This window comes from Anopheles maculipalpis, chromosome 3RL, assembly GCF_943734695.1.
Source record: "Anopheles maculipalpis chromosome 3RL, idAnoMacuDA_375_x, whole genome shotgun sequence".
NCBI classification, from domain to species: domain Eukaryota; kingdom Metazoa; phylum Arthropoda; class Insecta; order Diptera; family Culicidae; genus Anopheles; species Anopheles maculipalpis.
Genome location: NC_064872.1, coordinates 19,993,531 through 20,017,794, shown reverse-complemented (window position 1 = coordinate 20,017,794; position 24,264 = coordinate 19,993,531). Strand labels below are relative to the sequence as shown.

At 42.2% G+C, this 24,264-nt stretch overlaps 3 protein-coding genes across 3 annotated transcripts in view; 1 reads left to right on the top strand and 2 right to left on the bottom strand.

Annotated features, from left to right (window-relative positions):
* Positions 1 to 24,264, bottom strand: part of LOC126564886 (geranylgeranyl transferase type-1 subunit beta) — a 322,137-nt gene that overhangs the window by 89,711 nt on the left and 208,162 nt on the right. The gene's annotated exons all lie outside the window — the stretch shown is intronic.
* LOC126565490 (uncharacterized) overlaps positions 1 to 24,264 on the top strand; it is a 500,287-nt gene that overhangs the window by 475,191 nt on the left and 832 nt on the right. The gene's annotated exons all lie outside the window — the stretch shown is intronic.
* Positions 19,369 to 21,618, bottom strand: LOC126564509 (cytochrome P450 4C1-like). Its single transcript, XM_050221575.1, has 8 exons — positions 21,438 to 21,618; positions 21,162 to 21,359; positions 20,867 to 21,058; positions 20,713 to 20,785; positions 20,494 to 20,620; positions 20,227 to 20,409; positions 19,755 to 20,062; positions 19,369 to 19,666 (listed from the first exon to the last, which is right to left on the bottom strand). The coding sequence occupies exons 1-8, from the start codon at positions 21,616 to 21,618 to the stop codon at positions 19,369 to 19,371; spliced, it is 1,560 nt and encodes a 519-aa protein (XP_050077532.1).

The following is a 24,264-nucleotide window of genomic DNA, read 5'->3' as shown; positions in this document are numbered from 1 at the left end:
ACTTCAATTCACAGAATCTGCGCTCTCCGCTAAATCACTCGATCAGCTGAGAAATCGAATTTTCCCATATCTCAATTTTCCGCTTTCTCCGAGGCGTTCTCCACACTTCCGGGCGCCCCGTTCCCGGCGGTCACCACTTGCCCAAATCGACGCACCTTTAATGTTGCTGCTTTTACTGCACGCTCCGATTTTCCCAGGCTCACGTAATACGTGCGTCTTTCTCGAAGATTTTTCTCCATCCTCAACCTAACCTAATACCAACACGAGTGGGGCCGGGGTTTCGAGAACGAGACAGGCGTTTGCTTACCCAACCACTCCGACCGTGACAAAAAAAAACACGATCGAACACACAGCACTGTATTATCGACACACACGCGAACGCTTCACCATCCGTTTCGTAGCAGCTTCGGTTGATTATGCGAACAGACTGACGGGCACGGTCACCACTCACGTATCGTTTTGGGATGTAAAGCGAGTGAAAAGGCACTCCCCGAGGTGAGAAGTTCATTCCTAGACGGGGTGAGAATGTTCTTCGTTCATCCTTTCACAATGCGTCCGTTCGTTGGTGTAGGATTTGTGGGAAAAACAACAGACGCTTTTCCAGCCAGAACGACATTCGGCATCAAAACAAGCGGCCAAGCTGGGCTGGGTGAGTTCATGCCGTTGTGAGATTTGCTCGCTGAGAAAACGGTGCGCATGAGCTGTGGATAATACTTGCCCGAATCATCAGATGACACTTCGTAACGAGCCGTTTACGAGCGATTTCGGTGGAGAGCTCTGACGGGAAATTTATGTACTACAAGGCTTTATCCATGTTATATTCTTTTATTTTTATGAAGGAAGGAGGTGAGGGAAAAAACCTGATATGGCTTGGAGATGATAATTTATAAATAAAAGTAAAAATGTAACGTCATATTTCAAGTGACAAAAAAAAACTAGCTAACATTGTAAACTAAACCACAAACAAACATCAAACAATAAGATTTGATAAAAAAATCTATATAAATGCAGAAAAGATGGTAAAGTCAACATAAGAATCCATATTATAAAAACTCGATTATCGAAAAATTGAGCAGCTCATACAGCAGTTCTATGATATCGATGGAAACTGGCGAGTTCTAGAGGATACCGAATAAGACATGAAGATGATTTGCTCTCATGATCAATTTGTACCACAACGAGGAAGTAAATATGCTGTTGGACGAGCGAGAAACACCTGAAGGGAGCTGATGTCGAGGGTACCGAAACAGATGTAGAAATTAGAGCTGAACAGTACTACGACAGTCAGCATGACGATGACTAAGTGTTCCCGTCATTCTTGGACGAAGTCATCGCTGTCATGAAACAGCTTAAATGTAGCAAGCCAGATTATAGTAAGTAGAATTTGGACCAGGAAGAACTATCGACGGCAAAAAAAGGATGGAAGTCTGGCCTATACTTACAATCTTAAATGCTGACTATGAAACCCTGTCGCGAATACTTTTCTGCTAATTGTTTCGAATATCAGAGAACACCACATCCACCCCCTCAAGCTGGTAGAGGAGTCCTGCTGCCTTGATCCGATCGTAACTTTGGACAACAAAGTGAAATACGAAAGAGTATTCTTCAGAGAAATATTGTTTACTATGAACTCTATAAATTCCAGAATATCTGCGATGAAGAATTTAGGATTTAGTACTAAAAGTCGGTGGGATGCTATAATAGGAACATGTTATAAGGGTGCGGCACTAGCCCCAGAGAAGCACTGCGAGCTCATTATATTGATAAAACTCCTGAAATTAGGCAATCTGCAGCACAAATTTTAAACCCCAGAACGACGCTAAAAGCTTACATTACCATTGATTTATCAATAATTCCAGCAAAATTAAAATAAAATTTTCTTTATCCTTACACAATTTACTTTATCCCAATAAAGTCATAAAACATTATTGCATTCGAACGTAGATACGAACAGCTAATAAACAAGTCGCATATTACACTGCTTCGAGCAATCTCCAGTCAACCTCATAATGTTTTATTTTACGACGCCACTAGTTAGTTCTAGGATCCACTTCAAAGCAAATGTCCTCATCTCATCTACACCGGCTTCTCGCGTGTGTCTCGTGCCGTTCGTAAAACCAGATTCTTGATGAACTCCGTCCGACGTACGACATTAACGACATATCACTAGCTAGTTCTGCTCGTTGCTTTCAGCAAATGATGGTCCTCTGACTCATCCTGCATTACTCTTCATCGCCCCCCGCTTAAAAAGCATCTTCCCAACCCACCATTCTCCATTGTCCTCGAGAAAATCACACAAATCATAGATCGATCCCACCGCCTGTCAGCAACACCTGGCGGAGCACTGCAACCCGGCCAAGCAGAACATAATCACCGACGATGAACTGGCGACATTAAATTTGAGGTCGGTCTTGATCCAATTATACAGAACAGCAACCAACAACTTGGAGGGAGAACAAAAGGACCCGCGAATAAACACGGGTGGTATTTCTGATTAGGGTCGTTAGGATGAGGAGCACAGTATGGATAGTGGTGGCATCCAACCACAAAACCGAAAACTCCATTCAATCGGGGCTGGTGCCGTTTTCCTTTCCGGGACAGGTAGTTTGTCAGAACGCTGATGACGCCCGGTGTTTGCCATTGATTGCGGTTGTTTCGCGTTTGTTGACATTAATTGCGGCGGATTGCATATGCGAAGCCACACGCGCCTAGCTGTTTGGATCATGTTGGACATTAGCTACCCCATTAGCGGATTGAGACGCCGCCGGTGGGACTTTATTGACTCGAAGCAGCAGCTAGGAGCGATCGAAACGAACCGTATAACATGCCCATTAAAGTCGTCGGCCATTAAGCACCCGACACGAGCACTTTGAATTGCAAATCGTGCTGTGAGCGTCTAAAGCAACCATTTCTTATTTAATGATCTTAGTTTCATGGCCAAACGGAGACCTTTTTCTTTGCAGCGCTTTTCTACGTTCATAATTACATGCATCACCATTAGAAGCCTGTTTACGGGCACATGCATAATTTTCGTTGATTATTTTAATACTGAAGAAGACTTGTTTTCTTTTATTTTTATTTTTTCTAAGGCACAACAAACCAAAACTTCTTCGAAGCTAAGCATCTCGTGTAAACGTTACACGTCTGGAGTTTGTTCTTTCTTTATTGTTGCTGCAATCAAGCGGCAGCAGCAGCCACACATCAAACGGTCTGTGCATGTTGTGCCTGACGGGGCTAATTAATATCGCACCAACCCTGCCTGACGTTTGTGATATATGTATGTAATCCCACACACACACACACACACACACGCACAAAAGGAGGCAAAAACCTTTCGCCGAAGGCTCTTCGTTCTGCCCAAGCTCATGAATAATGAATGGTAACAAATACTTGGAACTGTTTGGTACATGGAGCACTTACTGGAAAAGCTTTATGCTTTCAAATGCGTTTTAAGAGTGTTTTTCTGTTGGAATAATGCGCAGTAATTTATTTTAAAATATAAATTCCAATGGTTTGCGGAATTTGATATTCTTCTAACAAACATCAGTCATCAATAAATGAAGCACCAAACTCGAACAATCTAATAGTCTACGGAAACTTAACCAGCATTCACTGTTTACTTTGAAAAACAATTACACAAACAACCAACATTTCCTACTCCGTTTTGTAACGTAGAACCAATTAGTGTAAGAGAACACTCTGCAATAGCAATTTAATTGTTTTCAAGTGTGAGACTGATCCGATACTACCATTCTGGCACTCAAGCACCGGAAGTATTTTTTTGTTTTCCACACTATTCTGCTCCGTTACAACACCTATTGCCGACTTCTGATTATTTACAGGAAACCCCGTCCAAAGCGGTACCCTTAAAACCTGCTCACTAATTAGCACCGCGTTGCATGATGAGTGAATGCTAATTTATGTTTATGCAATTAAAGCAAATCCATGGGAAATTGCTTTTAACGCGCGTTGCTAGTGCTTGTGGGTGGGAGAAAACGGAAAAACAAACGACATGCAAAGACCGATTCACTGCGAGGGTCCTCCGATCGCTAGCAGTGGCTTAGCCGGGCTGCTGGTCAACACCTCATTTGTTTTTTTTTTCCACTTTCTTACGTATTTTTGTTCTCAAGTGGACTGTGAAAGCTAAAGATGTCGGTACAAAAAAACACACACACCCACATTAATACCTTTTGCCTTTTTTCTGCATAAAAAAACGCTTTCCCACCTAGGAAAATGCCATCCTTCATCTCGATCGGAGCCTGAATGCCGTAGGGTACGGTCGAATTAATATCCAACTGACGTCTAATTACACAAAAACCAACCCCTCCACCCCCACCAAACCCGTTTCCCGATGAATCCCCACCCCTCAGGATGGAACAAAACACGTTCCAACGGCAACTCATTTAGCGAACCAAACCCGCAGCAAACCCATAGCGAACCAAAATCGGACGCATCGACCGGGATCTCCCGGACACTAATTCCAATAATCCAACCGATAATTGCATTAAAAAAGAGCAACCAAGAGAATGTATGAAAAATACTAGCTTTTTTCCCTCAAGAGAAAGACACGGCACACATCCTCGGACACACAAACACACAATCAGCTTTCCGGTAGAATAGGGAAGAAGTGTGCAGAAGGACATAAAAAGCTAACCAACCATTCACCAAATGGGTGCAATAAAAAAAAATTTCTCCACTAAGACAAAAAAAAATCCACGAGAGAGAAAATAAGGGTCCATTTTATCAGTTGACAGCAGCAGGAGCAGAACGAAGCAGAACAAAAAAAAACATGTTCGCTTTGTGCGAACCTTTTATTGCCAGTGGATTTTGTGGGTTGTGGGAATCTTAGAATTTTGGTTCGATTTGTGGTCGAAGTTTGTGGGATTTAAATTCTTAATTATATCGATATGGAGGAGTTATTTTTTCCGCAAGAAGGGCCTGGCCTTACTGCCTACATAGTAGAGTTATGTAAAGGATAAAACTAAACGGAAGTAAATTTAAAGTTTGACGTTATTTTACTTATGCTACAAAATTTTACAGATAAATGTAGTTCACTCCTCGGAAGCTTAATACCAGAAAATACATCTAAAATTATGCAATTATTTTTTACAATAAATGCATCGTTATTATCTATGTAGCCTTTTAAGCTCAGATTCAAGAATGTAATGGACAATTATTTACATTTAAAAAGAGATAAAGTAAGGCTTAGATAGCCAAATGCAATGTCATATCAGTAAGGGACAAAGTTTCCAATGATTTTGCAGCAAAATTAGAAATTACTGCGAATCAATCAACAAATTCTAACGCTATGAGTGAAAATGAGTTATTTTTTATATTCATAAAGAATGGCCTAAGGGAAATGTTGGAACACAAGTTTTGACACTTCAAGTTTTATTTCATTCAAAACAATAATCAGTATGTGGCATGAAGCTAGGTAACCTAGCTTGCTGTAATGCATAATTACGATACTTTAGGCAATAAATGGTAAAAAAACAAACGTTTCAAAACTGGTAATAACTATCAAGTAACGAAAAAAATAAAATCGTGTTTAATTGCATACATTTAGGCGTTTAGAAAAATAAGGAATGATTAATATACAACACAGATTAATTTTGATGAAAATACTATTATTGGGAGACATTTCTCGAATCGCATTAAAACAACCCAAAGTTTTCAAACAGTTACTCGAATTGTTCCATAAAATACACGTCATTAAACGTTCTATTGAACACCAACAAATGATTATATGCTTTCAGCTATGAATTTCATTATAATGCTATTGAAACATTCAGGAGCATCTTCTTAGCGGACCTAATAAATTAAACATTTCCCGTGCGTTTTCATGCAAAAATCCTAAATTAAACCACTGCTCAACAAAAGTTCATGATTTTTTTATGTCTGTCTAGTAAATCTGCAGACAAAATATGTCTGGCATAAAATCAATCGAGCAAATTAGGTTCATTTCTTTCTGTTTCAATTGCCCGGTTGCGTTCCCGCTCGACAAGGTTTGCAACTGAGACATGGCCAAAAAGGACACAAAAAGAGAAAATCTAACCTGCAATCCAGTAAATATATCCTCAAAAAAAAAAAAACAACCCTTGCATGCAGCTCTCGCTCTCTTATGAAACCATCGTTATGATAATCATTGGCATAAATCAACAAATTAAGACTTTTATCTCCGTTCCCCAAAAACAGGCCCAGTTTCTAGCTACAAATCGCGAACCAGAGGTTTATGCAAGTCGTTTTGGCCCTACTGCGGCCAGCCTACATCAGCCATCCGCCCCACTACATTCGACTAGACCTTCTCATCCGCACGATAACCATCCACAATGATCATTTACGGAAATATTGCTGACCAAAGCCAAAAACTCACTGTGCTCTTGTGGTTCCCACTAGGTTCGGGAGTGTGTCAACACACACCACCATCGAAGAGAAACCACCGTAGCAAAAACAGTATAAAAGCCAATCCGCAAAATCCGCTCGTCCACAATTTCCCGGGTCCTGAGTTGCTTCTGGGTAGAACAAACAAACAAATAATCAGGACAAAAAGCGAAACCCGACGCAACCCGAGCATGCTGCGCCCGATGAGCAGGCCAATTCGGAATCCATCCTGGCCCGGTCGGTCATGGCCATGGTAAGGCGCCCCGTCTAATACTTATCTGCTGCCAGACGTCTACAGCCACCTACTTTATGCGATTTCGCTTGGCGCTTTCTTGCTTTTATTTTCCACCGTTCCAGCCTAGCAAACTTGTTCCGGATCTTTGGAACGAGACCACCGTAAACACCGCAACGCCACGAACAAATGACTGGAATGACAACCTCACTGATGTCGATTTTTGCGGACTCGAAGTCTGGAACCGGGACTACGATTCTTCCTTTGCCTGAACGGTTTCGAGCATACCAGAACTAGCCGTCGAGATGCCGAACAGCGTTTGACTCCTAGCCGGATGGTTGATTGTGTTGGTTTTTTTTTTGCCCCTGCTTCATGAATTTTCCCAACAACACGAAAGGAAAGCGTTTCCATTTAAGAAAAGGATAACATTTTTCGGACAACCTTTGCTGCGTCGGAAAAGGGATGAAAAAGGGATAAGAAATATATCTTATCGTTCAACCCACTTATCAATGCCGGCGCAACGGTCCCATGCCCGCAGTTGAGCGTGGTGACGAAACAAGAAATATTATAGCACAAAGGTATAGCACTTTGTCCCCTTTCGCCCCAAAACCATCGCCTAGCCCCAGGATATATGGGAAAGGTTCGTACCGGCAGCAAATCTTCGTTCGACGATCTGCCAAGAAGAATCCGTAGCAAATGTAGCGACATAACCGACATCAGCCACAAACAACCGGAGGAAACCATCAACATGACACAAATAAAATTCGTTCCTTCTCCCCGAATTCCAACACAATCAGGGCAAAGGAGGGGAGGTTGTTGTGGCTTTTTTTTATTCGCTTTGGATTCTTTTCTTTCTTCTGGTTGGTCGAAAGCACGCGGATGACTTACACGCGTGCCTAAAGGATAATTGAGTTTGCAAACCATGCTCCAGAAAACTCGGGCTCGCGTGTGCCGGTATCGATGGCTACGTGTTCGATTTTGTCAATTGTTGTGATGCCGGGTAAACAAACACAGTCACACAAACACACAAATACAGCGTAGGACAAATGACACAAATGGACCCTGAAAACGCGTCCGGAATTGAATTCTCACCCGGTGATAAAGGATTGCAATTTGTTTTGACCGATGATGCGAAGGGCCGGGCGAAACGAGGCAAATTGTTCTTGGAGTAAGTTTAGTTCGATTTGATTCGGTGGGTGTGCTGTGTGTACGTTTACTGTTTGCGAAGCCATAGAAAATGGATGTAATATAACAAACAAACAGTGCGGTGAAGTACAGAAACTGTGTATTTCACAAGAAAAAACTTTGCAGTTAATGCGCCTAAAGGTAGGCTTTTGGCAGACTAGGCTACTTACTTTACAAGGGTTCGATTTTAGTCAGCGGCAGATGAAACCACACAAAATGACAATTGGATGCTCGAAATTCTACTTCATATCTCTAGAAACCTCTTCATTACATAGACAAAGTCCATGGATTGTCTTTTAGTCCAACACAGTAATTAAATTAAAGAAAAATCTTCTTCACATACATATTTTTCAACACACATAAAATTTTCAAGGATAAAATGTATTCAAAACTATTTAAATATTCCAATGAATAACGATGTTTAACTGAAAGTGCTGCTATATGAACCGAAATAATTGACTTGGTATTTGGAAGAAAAATGCACTGATTCGAAAATAGATATTGCAAAACATACAACTAACTAATGAACTGTCACATTTGAAAAGCAAAACTAAATAACAGCTACGGCACGAATCGAGGACTATCCAAACAGTAGTCAATTTTTTTTGGTAATGTTTATTGGATAATTTTTAAATAAAAACCCCTGGCACGAGGAACGGTTGTTAGAAAATCAATATACGAAAAATTTATGTAAAGGAATACATAAAAATGCGCCCAACCAGATTGTTCAAAATGTAACCTGCAACACTCATTGCATACCTTAAGGCGCATAAATCCTCGCGAATAAACCAGCTTTTGCCCATTTAAGGACGTAAATATGTCTTTAACCCTTATTTAATTCAATTATTGGAATTAATTTTCATTTTCACCTCTACAAGGCTTTAATCTCCTAAATTAGATAAATTAAAATGTCCCACGCAGAGCCCAACTCTCGACTCTGATATGGTAGCTGCGTTAATTCTTCGAATAGATGGTACGCCGATAACTTCAATATTCCGGCGCAACACCAACGGTAAGTACTAAACCAACATAGTTCAATGTTTCATTGGGCGTTTTACTGGCTAACAGAATACGGATTCCTCTACCCTATACCAACCTGGAAAGACCATTCGATAACATCGCAAGACTTTGCTGCTTTGCTGTTTAATTAAACACCATCGATAATGACCGTAATTCACAGCCACCACTGAGCACAGTCACCGGGCGCACCAGAAAATGACTTTCCACAGCTGAACCATCCTCTCAATGCCGCCTGAAGCGACCGACAGAAAAGAAACTCCATTCGATCGTTTGTGGAACTGCAGCATCATCATCCACATTGTCGCCTCTTCACCATTTCACTTTGCCGATTCGAATTCCAAGACCTCAACCGTTTCATAGCACTGCACGGTGAGTGTGGGTCACCTATCAATCTGCGGGCTGCCGATTACCCGATAGCGCTGGGATCAAACGACTCGTAAAAAGCCACAACCACTGCGATGTTCTGAGCTATTTTCCGATTCGCCTTGGGTAGGAACCAACCTTTTGACCGCCGGAATGAGGTGTTAATTGTTTGGTGTCCCATTCCGGCATGATCGTTTAACGTATTAAACCAACAGATCCGAATCGAAAATCGTAAAGTTTGTGTTAAAAGATAAACATACAAGAAGAAACGAGCCGGCTTTATGATTCATGTTTCTGTGTGCTAAATGGGATTCGTTTGCCAAATACCCATAAATGTCAATATACCTTACTTTTAAATCATCCTGCTTCATCTTTCAAATTCCAGATAAGCTTCTTTTCCGCCCAAACCGCTCGCTCAGGGCTCAGGACTAAAATACGGTGAAGGTTAATGAAAAACCCTTGACGCACGGGTTGAGTTCCCCAAAAAGTAACATTTATTTTGCATGTGGATACAGAACGTAGAAACGGTAAACGTTAATCTGTTATAGCTTTGGCATTTTTCCTTGTAATGGTTCGCCCTCAATCCCAGCTTCTTTATGGTGATTTGCCACTGACAATCTTCGGGCGTATCTTAGAATGCCTCAAGATCTTGACGCGTTATGACGACCATTGCAGAACCGAACCAGTTTTCTGACCCGTTTTTCCCTTTTCGCTTCCTGCTCTCCATCTCATCTCGCGTGTTGGCTTTTCCAGCTTTTGTGGTGTCTTTCCTTCAATTGCTGTTGATACGGTAGAGTGCTTTTTTTGCCCTCAGTGTCTCTCGCAGTTCGCTTTCAGCTTAGAACCTGTGACTGTGGAGCAACCTTTTTATGGACACAGCTCCATCCATCCGTCCATTCATCCACCGTGATCTCGGTGTGATTTATTCAAATTTTACAAATGTATGTAAATCCCGGAGCTTTGTAAGCTGCTCCCACCAATAAAGCCGCGCCGGCGATGATGTCCGGCGTGGAAGGATTTGTTGCATCCAGCCTCCGTGTCTCTAGCGCGAAGGCAAGAACGGAAACTTTCGGCCGCTTATCAATCAATTTTCATTCATTGAAGCGCTTCCAACCGGTGAACCGTAAACCCGGAACGAGCGAACGAGAGGGAAGGATTAAAATTTAAGCTTCACCAAATGGTGCCCGTGTAAAACCGGATAAAAGGGAGCGGTGGGATGGATGGGATGGAATTTCCGCCTAACCCACGCAGCCCATGCGGGAAACGATTGCCTATGCAAATTGATTGCGATTTGAATGGAATCGGAACTAAATTGTAGGACCATCGTGCGGATTAAGAATCAGTGGAAGATAATTATAATATTTGTATAAAACCCATCCACGGGGTAAAGGATGCTCTTATAGGTTCAGATAAGCGAGTTAGTGCATAATCCAATCTGCGTTTTTAGTTAAGGTGCGATCTTTTTTCTAACTGCTATGAATAGCATTTTATGTTGACATTTAGTATAATCTTTCTTGAAGTCAAAACAAGTTGCAATTCTAATTTCAGATTAACCTTTTCAACTTCATCACTTTTGGCACCATGTAGGATTGATAGCACAGTGGAATGCTTGTCTGACGAAAACTTAATATCGCGAGGCTGCCAGATCAATTACTCCCTAAGTCCCGTGAACTTAGTTGACCTGTGCTTCCAGATTTAATGTGAGCATTATGTTCTTTCGTAATAATATTCGGTCTCCCCGGGATTTGGATTTAGAGCGGTCATATAGGCGACACTGGCGCCGGTCTTAATACGGCAGGTCCTAGGTTCAAATCACATCCGAACCGTTCCCCCGTAGCGAGAACTGACTGTCCAACTACATGATATCGGCAAGTCTAGTAAGCCATTCCATGGCCGGCGTGACCTAGAAGGTCGTTAAAGCAAGAAGAAGATGTGGTTGTATGTGGTTTTAGCTATTTCTGATTGATTTAATAATAGTCTTTTGCTTTTAATCGTACTGTTTAAGTATGATGCAGCTTTAGAGTCCGCTTATTCGGAATTTTAATTTGTGACAGTAAGTGGTCTACTTTAAATTGTTGCCTAAAAACTTTCTCTTCGAAATTTCCTTAGGCTGCTATTTCTGTTTCTAAAAATTACCACTAACAAAACTCACGCCAATTTCTTACCGCGATTGCCTGGTGTAATTTATCATCTTTGATATTCTATGGACTGGATTCGGGACCTAAAATATGATAGTTTGTGAGGAATAAAACTTGACTCGTTTTACCTCTTTTATGTGTTGTGGTTGTGCATGATCGTCAGGTATAAAAGAACTACAATTAAAATCGTTTAGAAGATGTTAGATATTGAGGGACAAATGGTCTCTTTAATAAAACAATTAATCATGAACTTGAGAACATAACAGAGCAAGCAATGCTCTGATCATATCGGACACCAACAAAACCACATTTTCAATAGAATTCCCTGAGCTTGTTCTCTTCAAACTCACTGCCACTTTTGTAACCTTTGGCGTCCTACGTCAGTTCGTGTTCCTTCTTCAACTGAAAGATAGAGTAAAGTTAGTCCTGCATTTCCTGCAACTATCAAAGCTCACTGTATCATTTTCTGCTTTTGACTGTTCATCATGCGTACGAACGATGACTTGCATACTTGAATGCCTACCAGCAAATATTTGAAAGGAACACAACTAAAGTAACCATCCATAATGTGGCTCTAACGAGGACAGCATCGTAGTACTGAGACAAGAAATACTCGGGTTCGACCAATATGCACTAGTGAGGCTATTGTATTCTTCTGCGAATTCAGCGCCCACTGCTCTCTGTGATATATTGACATCCAGCCGTACTTGTGCCGACGCTCAAGTTCTTTGAACATCATCTACGATACAGTAGCACAAGGGCCTCTTCATATCTAAAATCAAGCTCTACAATTTTCCTATCCAGCTTGTACAACCCAATTTCTAGTTAATAAATTCGCACCTTTTTAATACTTTGCCAACAAACCATTCAACGAATAATATTATTAGCCTTCCAAAAACAAAAAAAAACCTTTGATCGCTTCAAAAAGTAAACCAACCTCAGGTATAATGTAACATCCCACTGCGCGAAGACATGCTGCGGTGTCCCACAATAATCCTGTTCTGTGTGTGCTGAATAATTCATTCCGCTGTACGCTGAACGGGTGATGAATTAAATTGCACATCTAATGTAACGCCAATTCCGAAATTATTCGTCCCCTCTACGGTGAACTCTCTCCTTCCTGCAAGTCCTACACAGCGTGTATTTTACATCGTCCCACCGCCTAAATGTATGCAATCGTGTTGCAACCTTGTGTCACGGGACGGAAACCTGGTGGGTTGCAGCTTACCTCATTTTACGCTATTAAATTTCCACTCACAAGCACACAAAACCGCGTGTGGTGTATCTTACTGCATTTGAAGCTTTACACACCGAGTGTACTTGTTTGTGTGTGTTTGTGTTTGCGTGTGTGTTGCAACACGGTGCAACGCCTCTAATGGAAACGACATGCTGCACATTGCTGCGCTAAATTGTGAGATGAAACGAAATTAGTTTTTGTCGTGCCGTGGAAGGCAAAACACCATCACCCACCCGCGTTTACCTTTTATTACCCAGAATGGAAGTGAAGGAAACCAAAGAGGGGAGATTTCCTAGCACGGAAAGCGCGATATGTAAGGTATGTACCATGCTTGGTATGTGTCGTTTGCGAACGATGTATTTACAGCAGGGAAACTAGCTATTCGTTTTAAATCATGAAGCGAAAGCACAGGAAGAACTATTTGAAATGATTTTGTACGTTGAGGACGTTGGGGCTTTTAATATGATTAAAAAAATATATATACACACAAACATCTTCATCTCAAGCGAGAAATAAATGAAATAAATCTTGACCTCAAACACGCCCGGAGAAACGTAATGAAGCAGATAACGTTGTTGGGTATTGTGTGGTGCCGGTGACAATATCATCAAATGCAGACAACACTCAAACCCCTAAACGGTGAGCATGTTTATTGCAAAACATATTTCTACCACTCAAAAACCACAGGATATTTATGTTTTACCTGGCTACCCTTTGCCAGAAGTTAATCCTGCATGCTGCCTCGTAAGCTTGGTGAAACTTTTACACAAAACAACAACAGCTCCAAGCACACTTACTTGCTGTAGGAAGAAAAAAAGTTCTCCCTTAAATATCCTCCCATATATACAAGTTTTCCCTTGCTAAGGTTCGGTTTTCATGCTTCGCTTTATGCTCCAGTGTTGGTAGTGTTGAGAGCGTTTAATTCCTACCTTGTACCGCGCCCTTGAGCAACATGCCCTACCTTATACCCCATGCAGATGACATTCTCAACCTTCAGGACCGGCAGGTGAAATATTGGAACGAGTCGTGGTCGACTTTTGAAGCAGATCTCGCTCACATACACACACACACACACACACACACACACACACACACACACACATACATAACACTCTACACTGATGCGAGGAAAAACTTTAATTTCCATTGTTCCCACAACGAAATGAACTTTTATCGAACGTCCGGGATCCACAAGACCAAACAAAACAAAAAAGGTACAAGAAGGAAGTGATGCTGACATTCTCTTTCGGGAGGTTGTAAATGGAAGGTCGTTTTTGTTTTCTCCGTTGCCCTCCGTACTGCTGTGGTAGATGCTTTCGTAGGGAATGCAATCTACAACGGACTGCAGGATGCAGGTGCCGGGTCGTACGCTAGCAGAGATTTGTGCCAACTCATTCAAATGGGTATGTGTGCTGCCTTTAACTCATGAAACATTCAGCAGCGGTACAAAAACTAAACCCTCCATCTATCTGAAGATCATCTATACACAGCTTGTCAGTGCTATTGTCAAATTCAAACGAGAAATCTGGTCACACATTTTTCCCTACCAAACGAAATAAAATCAGTTTTTCTGAAGATTGTTCGATAACTCGTGTAACGCTCACAGAATAATGCTTCGCCAAACTAAATATCCTTAAAGCTCTTTAACACAACTATTTTGTTTTCCAAAGATCTTTAACATGAGCCTTTTTGGTCCATTTACTCCACCCCATTTCTGTCCCCTTTCACCAAACATAAAAGAATTTCTTTTTCCTCAAAAGTTGTAACTAACAGCAACCTCTACCTGTTTCGGTTTGACATCACCGCTCGGTTTGACATAAGTATAAGCCCTAGTGGCACACGTTACATTCACGTGGATAAACTACCAATCCCTGAGTTACTCAAGAATGCGGTGGTTCCCCTCCACAGAGTCATTGCACCAGTCGTATCGAATACCGGCCTGAAATATGCGATTCCGAAACCCAAAACTGGCAGACCGACTTATGATCAAGAGAAGTTGGAAGTCGCTGTTGCTGGTGCGGGAAAAAAACTCGCCGATCTTTCGTGAATGCGATGATGACCTAAAGTAAAGGACGGACGGTCTTATCAATAATGTTCTTTAATTTAATCATCCCAGACGGTGTTGACAATAAAACATGAAGCTGTCCTTAGTATTAATAAATAAATAAATAATCCACTGATCTTATTAGTTGAATGCGATTCACTCAAAAACTCGTCAATAGTTTGACCATAGATGCTCCAAATCAAATTGGTAGTTCTGTAAGATTTTATAATTAATCATGACGGTCCAGTGTCGTATTGTCTGTAATGTTTTGTTTTGCCAAAAATTGATTATACAAAAGATTATGAAACGTTTAATATTTCGTTAATGAGATATATTTAAAAATTTAAGCTGTGTTTTTACACCGCAGGCTCAGGTATCGATTCCCGTCCTGACTGTTCAACTACGGGTATTATGTAGCACCACAAGGTAAGCCAGGTCTTTCTTGTCAGATATAGTAAATATAGAGCTGAAGAAGAAGAATTTTATTTATTTTTATTTCGTTTATTTATAGAGGCTTTGAGTCTTAGAGACTAGATTCGCCTCTCTACTGTATTAAAAAAGGATGGTTTAATCTCGTACAAAACTATGGCATATGTGGCTTAAATATTATTGAAAACTATTGCCTATAAAACTAAGGAAACTATTATGACATATGGTATCGGATAGGTTTAAACTATTGCTTAAATGTCTTTGTATAAATAACTGATGCGTAAAAATCTAATGAGGCGGTTCTACTGGAGTTTGTCGGGTGATAGGATTGTCGTTAAATCAGTTTCTAGTTGACAGGTGGCTCGGTGTGTCGTGTATCCATGGCAATCGGTGAGCATGTAGCGGACGGTGATGTCAACACCAAAGAAACTGCAGAGGACTGGATTTTTCTAGGAGGTAGGAGCGCGTAAGGCGGGTATGACCTATACGAAGGCGGGAAAGGACTCGTTGGATGTGGCTGGATTCAGTATTTTCCCATGAATAGGTGTTGTTCTTGATAGGACGGAGTTTGTTGCTGAGGTCTACGTTATCCCATGTGGAGTTCCAGTGTTGGGAGATGATGGTGTTGGTTAAGCGGATGGCATCACGGTGTGAAAGGGTGTTGTATGGTTCGTCAGGACGGAGCTGACGGCTCGTTTCCGTTGATTCCGGAATGACCCGGAATCCAACAGAAAACGATTGTCGGCGATGCAGGTATGGAGTCTAGGAGCTGGACGTGGGGGTCTTTGGAGTTGCCGTGTTCCAGGGCAGCCAGAACACTGGCACTGTCGCTGAAGATGACGTTCGGTCGGTCAGTCTGTAGTCCTTCGTCGGTGGCTAGTGTGAAGAAGAAGACAAACAACTAAATCGATTAGTTGAGTAACGATATGAAATCTTCAATTTTACCACTTAACAACATAGTATTGTCTTATTACATGGTGCGTCACAGTAATTTCTTTTTTGGGCTAATTGACGGATAATCATAGCTAGGCAGGAAACCATAGTTTCAGCCTGTGGACACTGGCATGTTATGGTACTTTTCCCTAACATTCGAATTCCTTGATAGCTCTCTGTGAAACACAGACAAACATACAAGTACTTTCTCAACCGGTTCGACGAACAACGCCCCCAAACCCCGTTCTTTATAGTGGTTGCCACAAATCAAGTTTCTTATTACTTGCAAATAATAGAAGCCCCAAGTCTCGATTAATGCTCGGATACTCACGCCGAACTACCGTCCACACTGGAACGCACAAAAGGGTATAGAGCACCCTCATCGCTCAAGCACATGGCGTCACGCATCATTAATTATCCAATGACGAATGATACCGTCCATTTCGATGGATTTTGTGCAAAAATGGCTCAGAGAGACGGAGTAGCATTATCTGGTCCGATTGTTCGAAGCCGGCTACCGGTGTACCATCCCAATCCATTTTTGGTTCGTCACAACCGGGTACTGCATATAGATGCTTCCACCCAGCCAACCTTAATCATCTTCCCCCCCCCCCCCCTCTTGTTGCTTTTTGCCCTTGTCTCATCCACTAGTGTCTAGGGTTTGGGAAGACGATCAGAATAAACATTATTCCAACGAGCAATCGTTTATCTTCCCTAATCGTAGCCATGACTAACGTATCACACGCTTATTTAGAGCATGCAGACGCGTGGCATGCAAGAAACGGACAGGAAAGGTGATCCAGATTCAAGTCATACCGACCAGGCCTACCAAAGCTTTTAGATGTACTTTCATCCATTTTTTTTTTTTTATTCTCACACTATTTCTTCCCCGTCGAACATCTCAAAGATGTTACGCACGTCGCCCGGAAACTCGGATTGATGGACTATACTGCTGAAGAACAAAAAATGAAAGAATCCCCAGTTTAAGGGCTTTGACGGGGACGGAAAGGGAACAGGAAATAGCAATAAAATTAATGGAGACTTATCACTTACTTCAAGTGTTCATCCCACAATCAACCGAGATTGATTCCGATGGTTGGAGGAGAAGAATGTGACGTCCAACCGACCATTACTCAATGCAGACATTCAGATTACTTAACAATATCGCACATTCCCCGGGCATTACAATGGACGAATTTTCTCGCACAAATAACTACCATTCGCTCCATTCTTTGTAGCGAAACTATAAAGCGTACATTATTCATTCGCCTTGGTGATGATTTCTGCATCAATTCTCTCGTGCAATTTCAGCAGTAAACAAACTGAGAAAAGGAAAGCAAATCATGCACAAGTTTCGAGTGGTATTTGGTCACACTTTACTGCATCCCGTGACATCTATAGTATACACACACAGTAATGCACTTTTACACCCTCCCCCCCCCCCCCTCCCTTCGCGACATCCAATTTCATCGATGCTGTCATCGTAATCAGCGTGCAGAACGACAGCCACAAACTTTCCACTTCCTGCCGGGAGGAAAACGATACTTTTCCAGGAAACAGCAAGCTTCCTGAGTGAGTTCCGAAGCAGGAAGTGGAAATCAAAATGTAGTTCAATGTTTATGTATTTTGTATTATTTTTTTTTCGTATGCGTACCATTTCTTTTGCCAAGCGTAATAGGAAACTTTCCTTGAGTGGGATGAAAATGGTAGAGGACTTCGAATGTTTGCAAAACAGTTCTTTTACAGTGCTGAGTTGTAATGGGGGTTACTAAGTTGTCACGGGACAGTGAGCTGGGTCCTGGGGTCGGTTGACAACAGTGTCTACGTTTTAACTTAACAGTTTGATCAATTATGTCAATATCGGGCACAAGTTTTGCGCTCGATGGCATGAGAATGTTTTTTTCACATGCTTAATAAAATTGAAATTATTGTTTGGAAAAATAGAAAACATACATGACAAAACAGAAGGGTGACAAAGATTTACTCTTAATGTTAACAATACATTTAACCATGAATCCAGCTCATTAGTTAAGTTATTTTAGTTGCACGGATTACATAAATGAAGGCTAATCCGATAAAACTAAGTAAAACACGATGGTTTGTTATTGTTCTGTAGTTTAAAGTTATGATCACCTAACAAACAACAATAACAAATTTCAGTAGAATATAAAGTAAAAGAAATAGTTAGAAATAAAACAAAAAGTTTGCAGTAGCACCGGTCCAAAAAAAATCACCTTTATATCATCATCAGCAGCACTTACCCTCTTACAACTCTGCTATAACCGAGTATGCCCAGGATACGGCAAATAACATGGAGGAAATGCCTTGTCAATATTTTTTTTATTGCAAATAGTCACCACAATACGGTGATAAGCCGTAATAATATAAAGTCGTATATACTATATAAACTGCGGATAATTTATAAATAAAATGGCGATGGCGGTCTCACACGAGAATTCTTCAAGAGAGATTTTTTTTGTAATTCATTTATTCATTTATTATCAAACCAGTTATCCAGCTATCGTTAGCTTACATAAAAAGTTCAAGATATTATCAAAGTAATGTGAGATAAAAGTTCACTCCTTACTTTGTCGAGGGTACTTCCAACGGCGGGCCATAAGGTGAGAAAGTCATAACGATGCCTCCCCAAGATTAAGCTCCATAGAATGTCTCAGAAATTTTGATTGACGAAATGCTTACTTCCGGGATAATTATTTTAAAAAAATAATAATGATAAATAGTCAAATAAATAGACAAAGAATCGATGCACCATTACGCATGGAAATGAAAAATTTATTAATATAGTTGATAAAAATATTCAATAATGGATTCATGGATGACGAAATTTCTAGGCTTTCGCAAATGGGACCAATTTGCTGTCGATGATTTCTGATGTTTGATGCTCGATGTTTAAATTCATCAAAGGATAGATAAGTAGTACAGGTACTCATCGAAGTGGATAAAAAATTCCAATTTTACTCTTTTTTTCTTCTTCTTTGGCTCTACAACTTGAACAGAACCCGGTCTGGCAAACTGACTGCCTTGACTTAGTTTACCCAAAGCCAGAAAGTTAGTCTTACGTAAGGAGGAATGGTAATATTTGCAATAGTTTTGACGATTTCACGATGAAAGCTACACAATTATGTAAAACAGTAATGTATGTGTAATGTGCTTCTATCTCTATGAATCAAAATTTCATTCAAACGGTACACAAGACTCTAAAAAGCATTCTTTCGAATACACATTCCAGTAAATTCTGGCTTCAAACGTGCTACATTAACTTATGCAAGCCTTTATTTCTACTTCAAAATCAAGTTTTGATCCCGTGATCCTACGAACCATTCACTCCCATTACTCACCACCACAAACATTCTATTGTTCTACCAAACCTATCTGTCCGACGCAACTAGCCCTGCCTACCAGTCTTCACACCGCTTCTCGGCTCAAAGTACAACGAAATTCCATCCTTCGGCCGTGTGATGAGCTCGTGCTGGATCAACTGTTCCGTGCGTGTCCTCGCCGACCGGACCGTAAACCGACGCAAGATGGACGATACGACGCTCTTCTCCTCGAGCATTGCAAACTTCTGACCGATGCAGTTCCGTGGTCCCGCACTGAACGGGATGTACGCGTACGGGTGTCGGGTTTCCGTCTGCTCCGGCAGGAATCGGTCCGGGTCGAATTTTTCCGCATCGGGAAAGAACCTACGCAATTATGTGTGTGTGTGCGAGGGGTTTGCATGAAAGTTTTGCACTGGCGTTTTATTGCCATCTCGCCCACAACCCAACTTACCGCTCGTCCCGATGCACGTGGTACGCATGCACACCGACAATCGTACCAGCCGGGACGTGATAACCGCCGAACTGGATGTCTTCGCTCAGTGTGCGACCGAAAAAGGACACAGATGGGTACAGCCGCAATGTCTCCTTGAGGCACCGTTCGAGCAGCTTCATCTCGTTTAGGTCCCGCATCGACGGTGCCCGGTCCGAGTCACCGTCAAAGATCGAATCAATTTCCTGCTGAACCTGATGCTGAATTTCCGGATGAAGTGCGAGCAGAAACAACGCCCAACACATGCCAGCGGTTGTCGTATCGTGTCCCTGCGTGTTTCGGTGCGTGTGAATTTTTTGGGGTGCGAGGGTGACCCAGTGTTGAGCGTTGGAGGAGGAAGGTAAACAGATAAAGAAACATGAGCACACAAATGGATCACCGAATGTTCGCCATTCTGCTGAGAACTGTCTCGTTCTGGGGTGTTGTCACTCACCTCGAACATAAACGTGTCGACCTCCTCCCGGACATCCTCGTCACTGAGCAGGTTGCTCTGCTCGGTGCTTTCGAGCAGCATATCCAGAAAGGCGAGTCGGCGCTTCCGGCCACCCTCGATTTCTTCCACCTTACCTGCAGCCGCTGACCGTTGCTTCAACTCGGCACGACGCTCTCGTATCACCTAACCACCATATAAGCGTAACAGTGATATTTGCATCATTTAATGAGTTTTTAGTTACATGCTATATCTGCTTCATCAACGTACTTTGCTCGAGTATCCGTGCACTTCCGCTACGGCACGGTGGTACTGTTGGCCAGCGCGCGACCTACTCCAGATAAAGTCCGGATGAAGCCAGGGCCTTACTATGCGGTGCTGAATCATTGCGCTCAAGCTGCGGAGATTGAGGAAGGTATATCAGGTACATTAATCTTAGTTCTCCCCGCGCACCAACACATCTCCCCGCAGCTCACCAAGCACACTCACTCATACACAGCCGCCACGTACGGATTATCCTGGCCACTAGTTTGTGCGTTCACCTTCACACCCATTGCCGTCTCTGTATCAGAAAAATAATAATAAAACATGACGTGTAAGTAGCTTCATCAGAACCAACCATTCTAACCACCCGGAAGCTTACCGCAAATGATATCCAGCGCTGCCTTCGTGATGAACGGGTACACGTTGATCGGTTGCTTGCCACTAGCGACGCTTTCCGACAGCTTCTCCACCAGCAGCTGGCCATGCTCCGCAAACACCTCACAGAACCCGTCCAGTATGTTGAAGTGGAACGTGGGCGTTATAAGCCGTCGGTGCTGAAACCATCGATCATCTGCGAAGTTGAGAAAATTTCGGTTGTGCCCCGAAATGGCGATGAAATGAAGTGCTGCTTGAAGTTGAAGTTGTTTAGTGCCTGGTTTTCTTTTACCCGGTACCTTTTGAGGTTAGCAGACCCTGACCGAGCCAGGCCGAGAGATATTTATACATCGTTGACTTCTCGATGTGCCGGCTGGAGGAGATGAGCTTTTCCACGTACTCTGCCTTATTAATGCGTACCTCCGGTGTCGAGCCGTTCCAGATGCGATGAATTCCCGGGTAGGTTCGGGTGCGTTGATCAATTATGTAGAATATTTCTGCAGTGAGAATTTTTTTTCTCCGAGACATAAGAACGATTGCTGAGAATTTTCACGAAACGAAGCTTTCACAAGTACCTTCGGACTTTTTTCCTATGAAGGAATGCATCGTTCCAATCACTGGGTAAGCCTTGGGACCGGGTATTTTGTCCATCACACTCTGCAGTTGCAGCCTTTTTTTGAGCCATCTCAAAAGAGGGACTAGAGTAATCACAAACAGTGCTAGCTGAATGAGAGGGACCATTTCGCCGGTCAACATTTTGATTCACAGTACTCTTCCGAAGGAACCCTAATTTTCGTTGTAATAAAATTGGTTATCTACTTATGACTACCATCCGTAGGGAACTGTTAATAGAAGATAAGTAGCATGCACGAAACACTCGCAATGAGGAAGAAATGACTCTTCAAACACCCGTTGCTCACTGACTGACGAGTCGAAAACAACTGAGCAACAACATTATCCCGTCAGTCTGTGTTATGGTAGACTTTACACTCTGACAGCAGCCGTAATGGATGAACAGGCCCACCGGCTCAAGGTGATAACTTACACACATCACATGCGAGTGTCTTTCGTTCTTATCACTTTTACGCCTCTCTTCGGTGACCCACAATCTGCATCTATGATCGCGTGCAATAAGCGCACACCCAAATATTGAAACAGATAACGTAACGCAATCGAGAGCCAAGTGCTTAATGCTTTGCTTCGAGCACACGCATCGCATCTTCTTCTGAAGGTTCAAAGGTTCCGTCAAACGGTCAGTTTGGTCACTCGGAAACCAGTTCGTTCACTAGAGCAAGAGCCAGTGTACGATGATTGTGCATAATTCTATGTGTTTTTGTGCGTTGATTTATGAAGCGATGTTTATGCCGTAATTTGTAGCAATCGTTGTTTTATTGTGGCTAGGAACATAAACAAGAAGCGCCTATCTTTTGCTTTTACACCAATAGTATTGTGTTTTGAGCACAAGAGCAAACAGACTAGAAAAGAGGCGAATAAAACATGAAAAACAATTTTATCTTCAATGATACAAAGAGTTGTGCCCTTTTTGGAAATATAACGTGCTTTATGTCACAAAACAATAGTGCTAAAAGAATTATGTTTCACAGTTTGCATACATTCAGGCACCGAAAATACTAATTTCGTTATTTTTGCTGCCCAGTATAGTTAAAATCTATACCATGTCACCCGAAAGACGGCTTTAAATTAAAAGCATCTTTCAATTTTTACTCAGCCACCACCTACGCTGCAACGAAAAACGGACAGCCTAACGAGCAACACCGGCCATCGTTAATAATCGAAAGCATGTCCCGGTGAAATGATGCAGCTTGTTTGCGGTAATCGCATCACATCCCACAGCACTACGGCTAGCCCACCCGTGCACGGGTACGCTCACGGTTAAATGGAAAACCGTGTTCCATCATCGACTACATAGTGATGGAGTCATGTCAGTTTTGTTGCGACTTCGTACCAGACTCCAGAACTCCCACCACAGAAGGGATACGCTTTTCAGATTGACTCGTGCTCGTCCGTGCTGTCAGTACGGAAGATGGGTGTGCCCTGTTCTATGTTTTGCATCGATGCATGGTTGGAATATTTTGGAACAACTATGTAAGCATCACTTGTCGTCTGCTCTCGGTTCTGTTTGTTCTTCTCTCCTTAGTGACGAAGATGGTGCAAAATGGTTGCCCCGTGACACATGTTGAATGGATTAAGCCAGCAGGAAACCATTTCTAATTGATGCATCTTTGTCAATTCATCCTGCACGATGCTGCCTTTCAATTTCTACCCCTTTCTTTATGCATCTCCTGAGTTCATGTCAGTGACATAATTTTTTCATATTCACTTGCTTACGAACTTCGCACGCCATAAACATTGTGCACACGGCTAGGCAGCACTTCCCTGGAGCAAAATGATTTAACAGAGCGTGTTCAAGCATCCACGAGACCACTGCAAGCAGATCGTTGACGTGGCAAAGGGAGACACCCTCAAGCCGGTTCCTGTTTTACAGCCCTCGACACTAATTTAAATGTTACTGTTTCCGACAGCATGTTTGTCTTCATTTACCAACCGGTGACCGGCGCGCACAGCACCGGATAAAGACACCACAGTACAGTATCCATAATTAAGAAATTTAGTGTACCATATGCTGTGGCCGGATTCGACACACATCCAACACAACAGACCTCCAAAGCGCTTTTGGAAAAGGCGTCTGAACAGCAAAAACCCCCTTGGGGAAGATACCGTGTGCCGGTACGCTTGAAGTGGCAAAGTTTAGCGCCACTTTCACTAACGGGAGCTCTCAAGAACGCTGAACCAAAGTTAGCTTTTGGACAACCGTCTCTATCCAACCGATGGGAAAAAGAGCTAGAAACCTGGGTTGAATTGTATATCTCACGGTAAAGGCTTCTTTCCGTACGGCCAAGACGGATGGTCTGATTGTGACAGATGTTTCCGGAAGAAAGCTTACCAGCTGCTAGCCTCCACAGCTCCTGCGGCTGCTGTCGTTGGTTCGAAAGATCAAGATTAATTCCATGTTTCGAAGGCCCTGTCCCTGCTCTCGAAAAGGGCCAGCCGTCTTTTCTACTAAGCAGCTTGATGAAGAGGGCCTACGGAAGATTGTTTATGTGATGACGAATTAACACTGAAGGGTGCCTGTAAATAACGGCTGGAAGTGTTGGATGCTGCTCCAAATATTAAGCAGCACCTTGTTGCGAAATGATTTATCTACTGGGAATGAAATTCTGTTGAACTTAATTAGGTCGCAAAGAAATCGTTCTAATTTTAATGTGTGTGTTTAAATGGCTTGAAGAAAAATAACATTGAAACTATTAAATACAATCTGAATACAAAATTCACATCTGCATTCATCACTGCATGCTTTTGACTAAAACGCGAGTCATTTTG

Coding starts and splice junctions, on each gene's coding strand:
- LOC126564509 (XM_050221575.1), bottom strand. CDS start 21,618: ATGTTGACCGGCGAAATGGTCCCTCTCATTCAGCTAGCACTGTTTGTG. Junction 20,786..20,866: donor AGCGCTGGATATCATTTGCG/GTAAGCTTCCGG, acceptor TTTCTGATACAG/AGACGGCAATGGGTGTGAAG. Junction 20,063..20,226: donor TCGACACGTTTATGTTCGAG/GTGAGTGACAAC, acceptor CGAAACACGCAG/GGACACGATACGACAACCGC.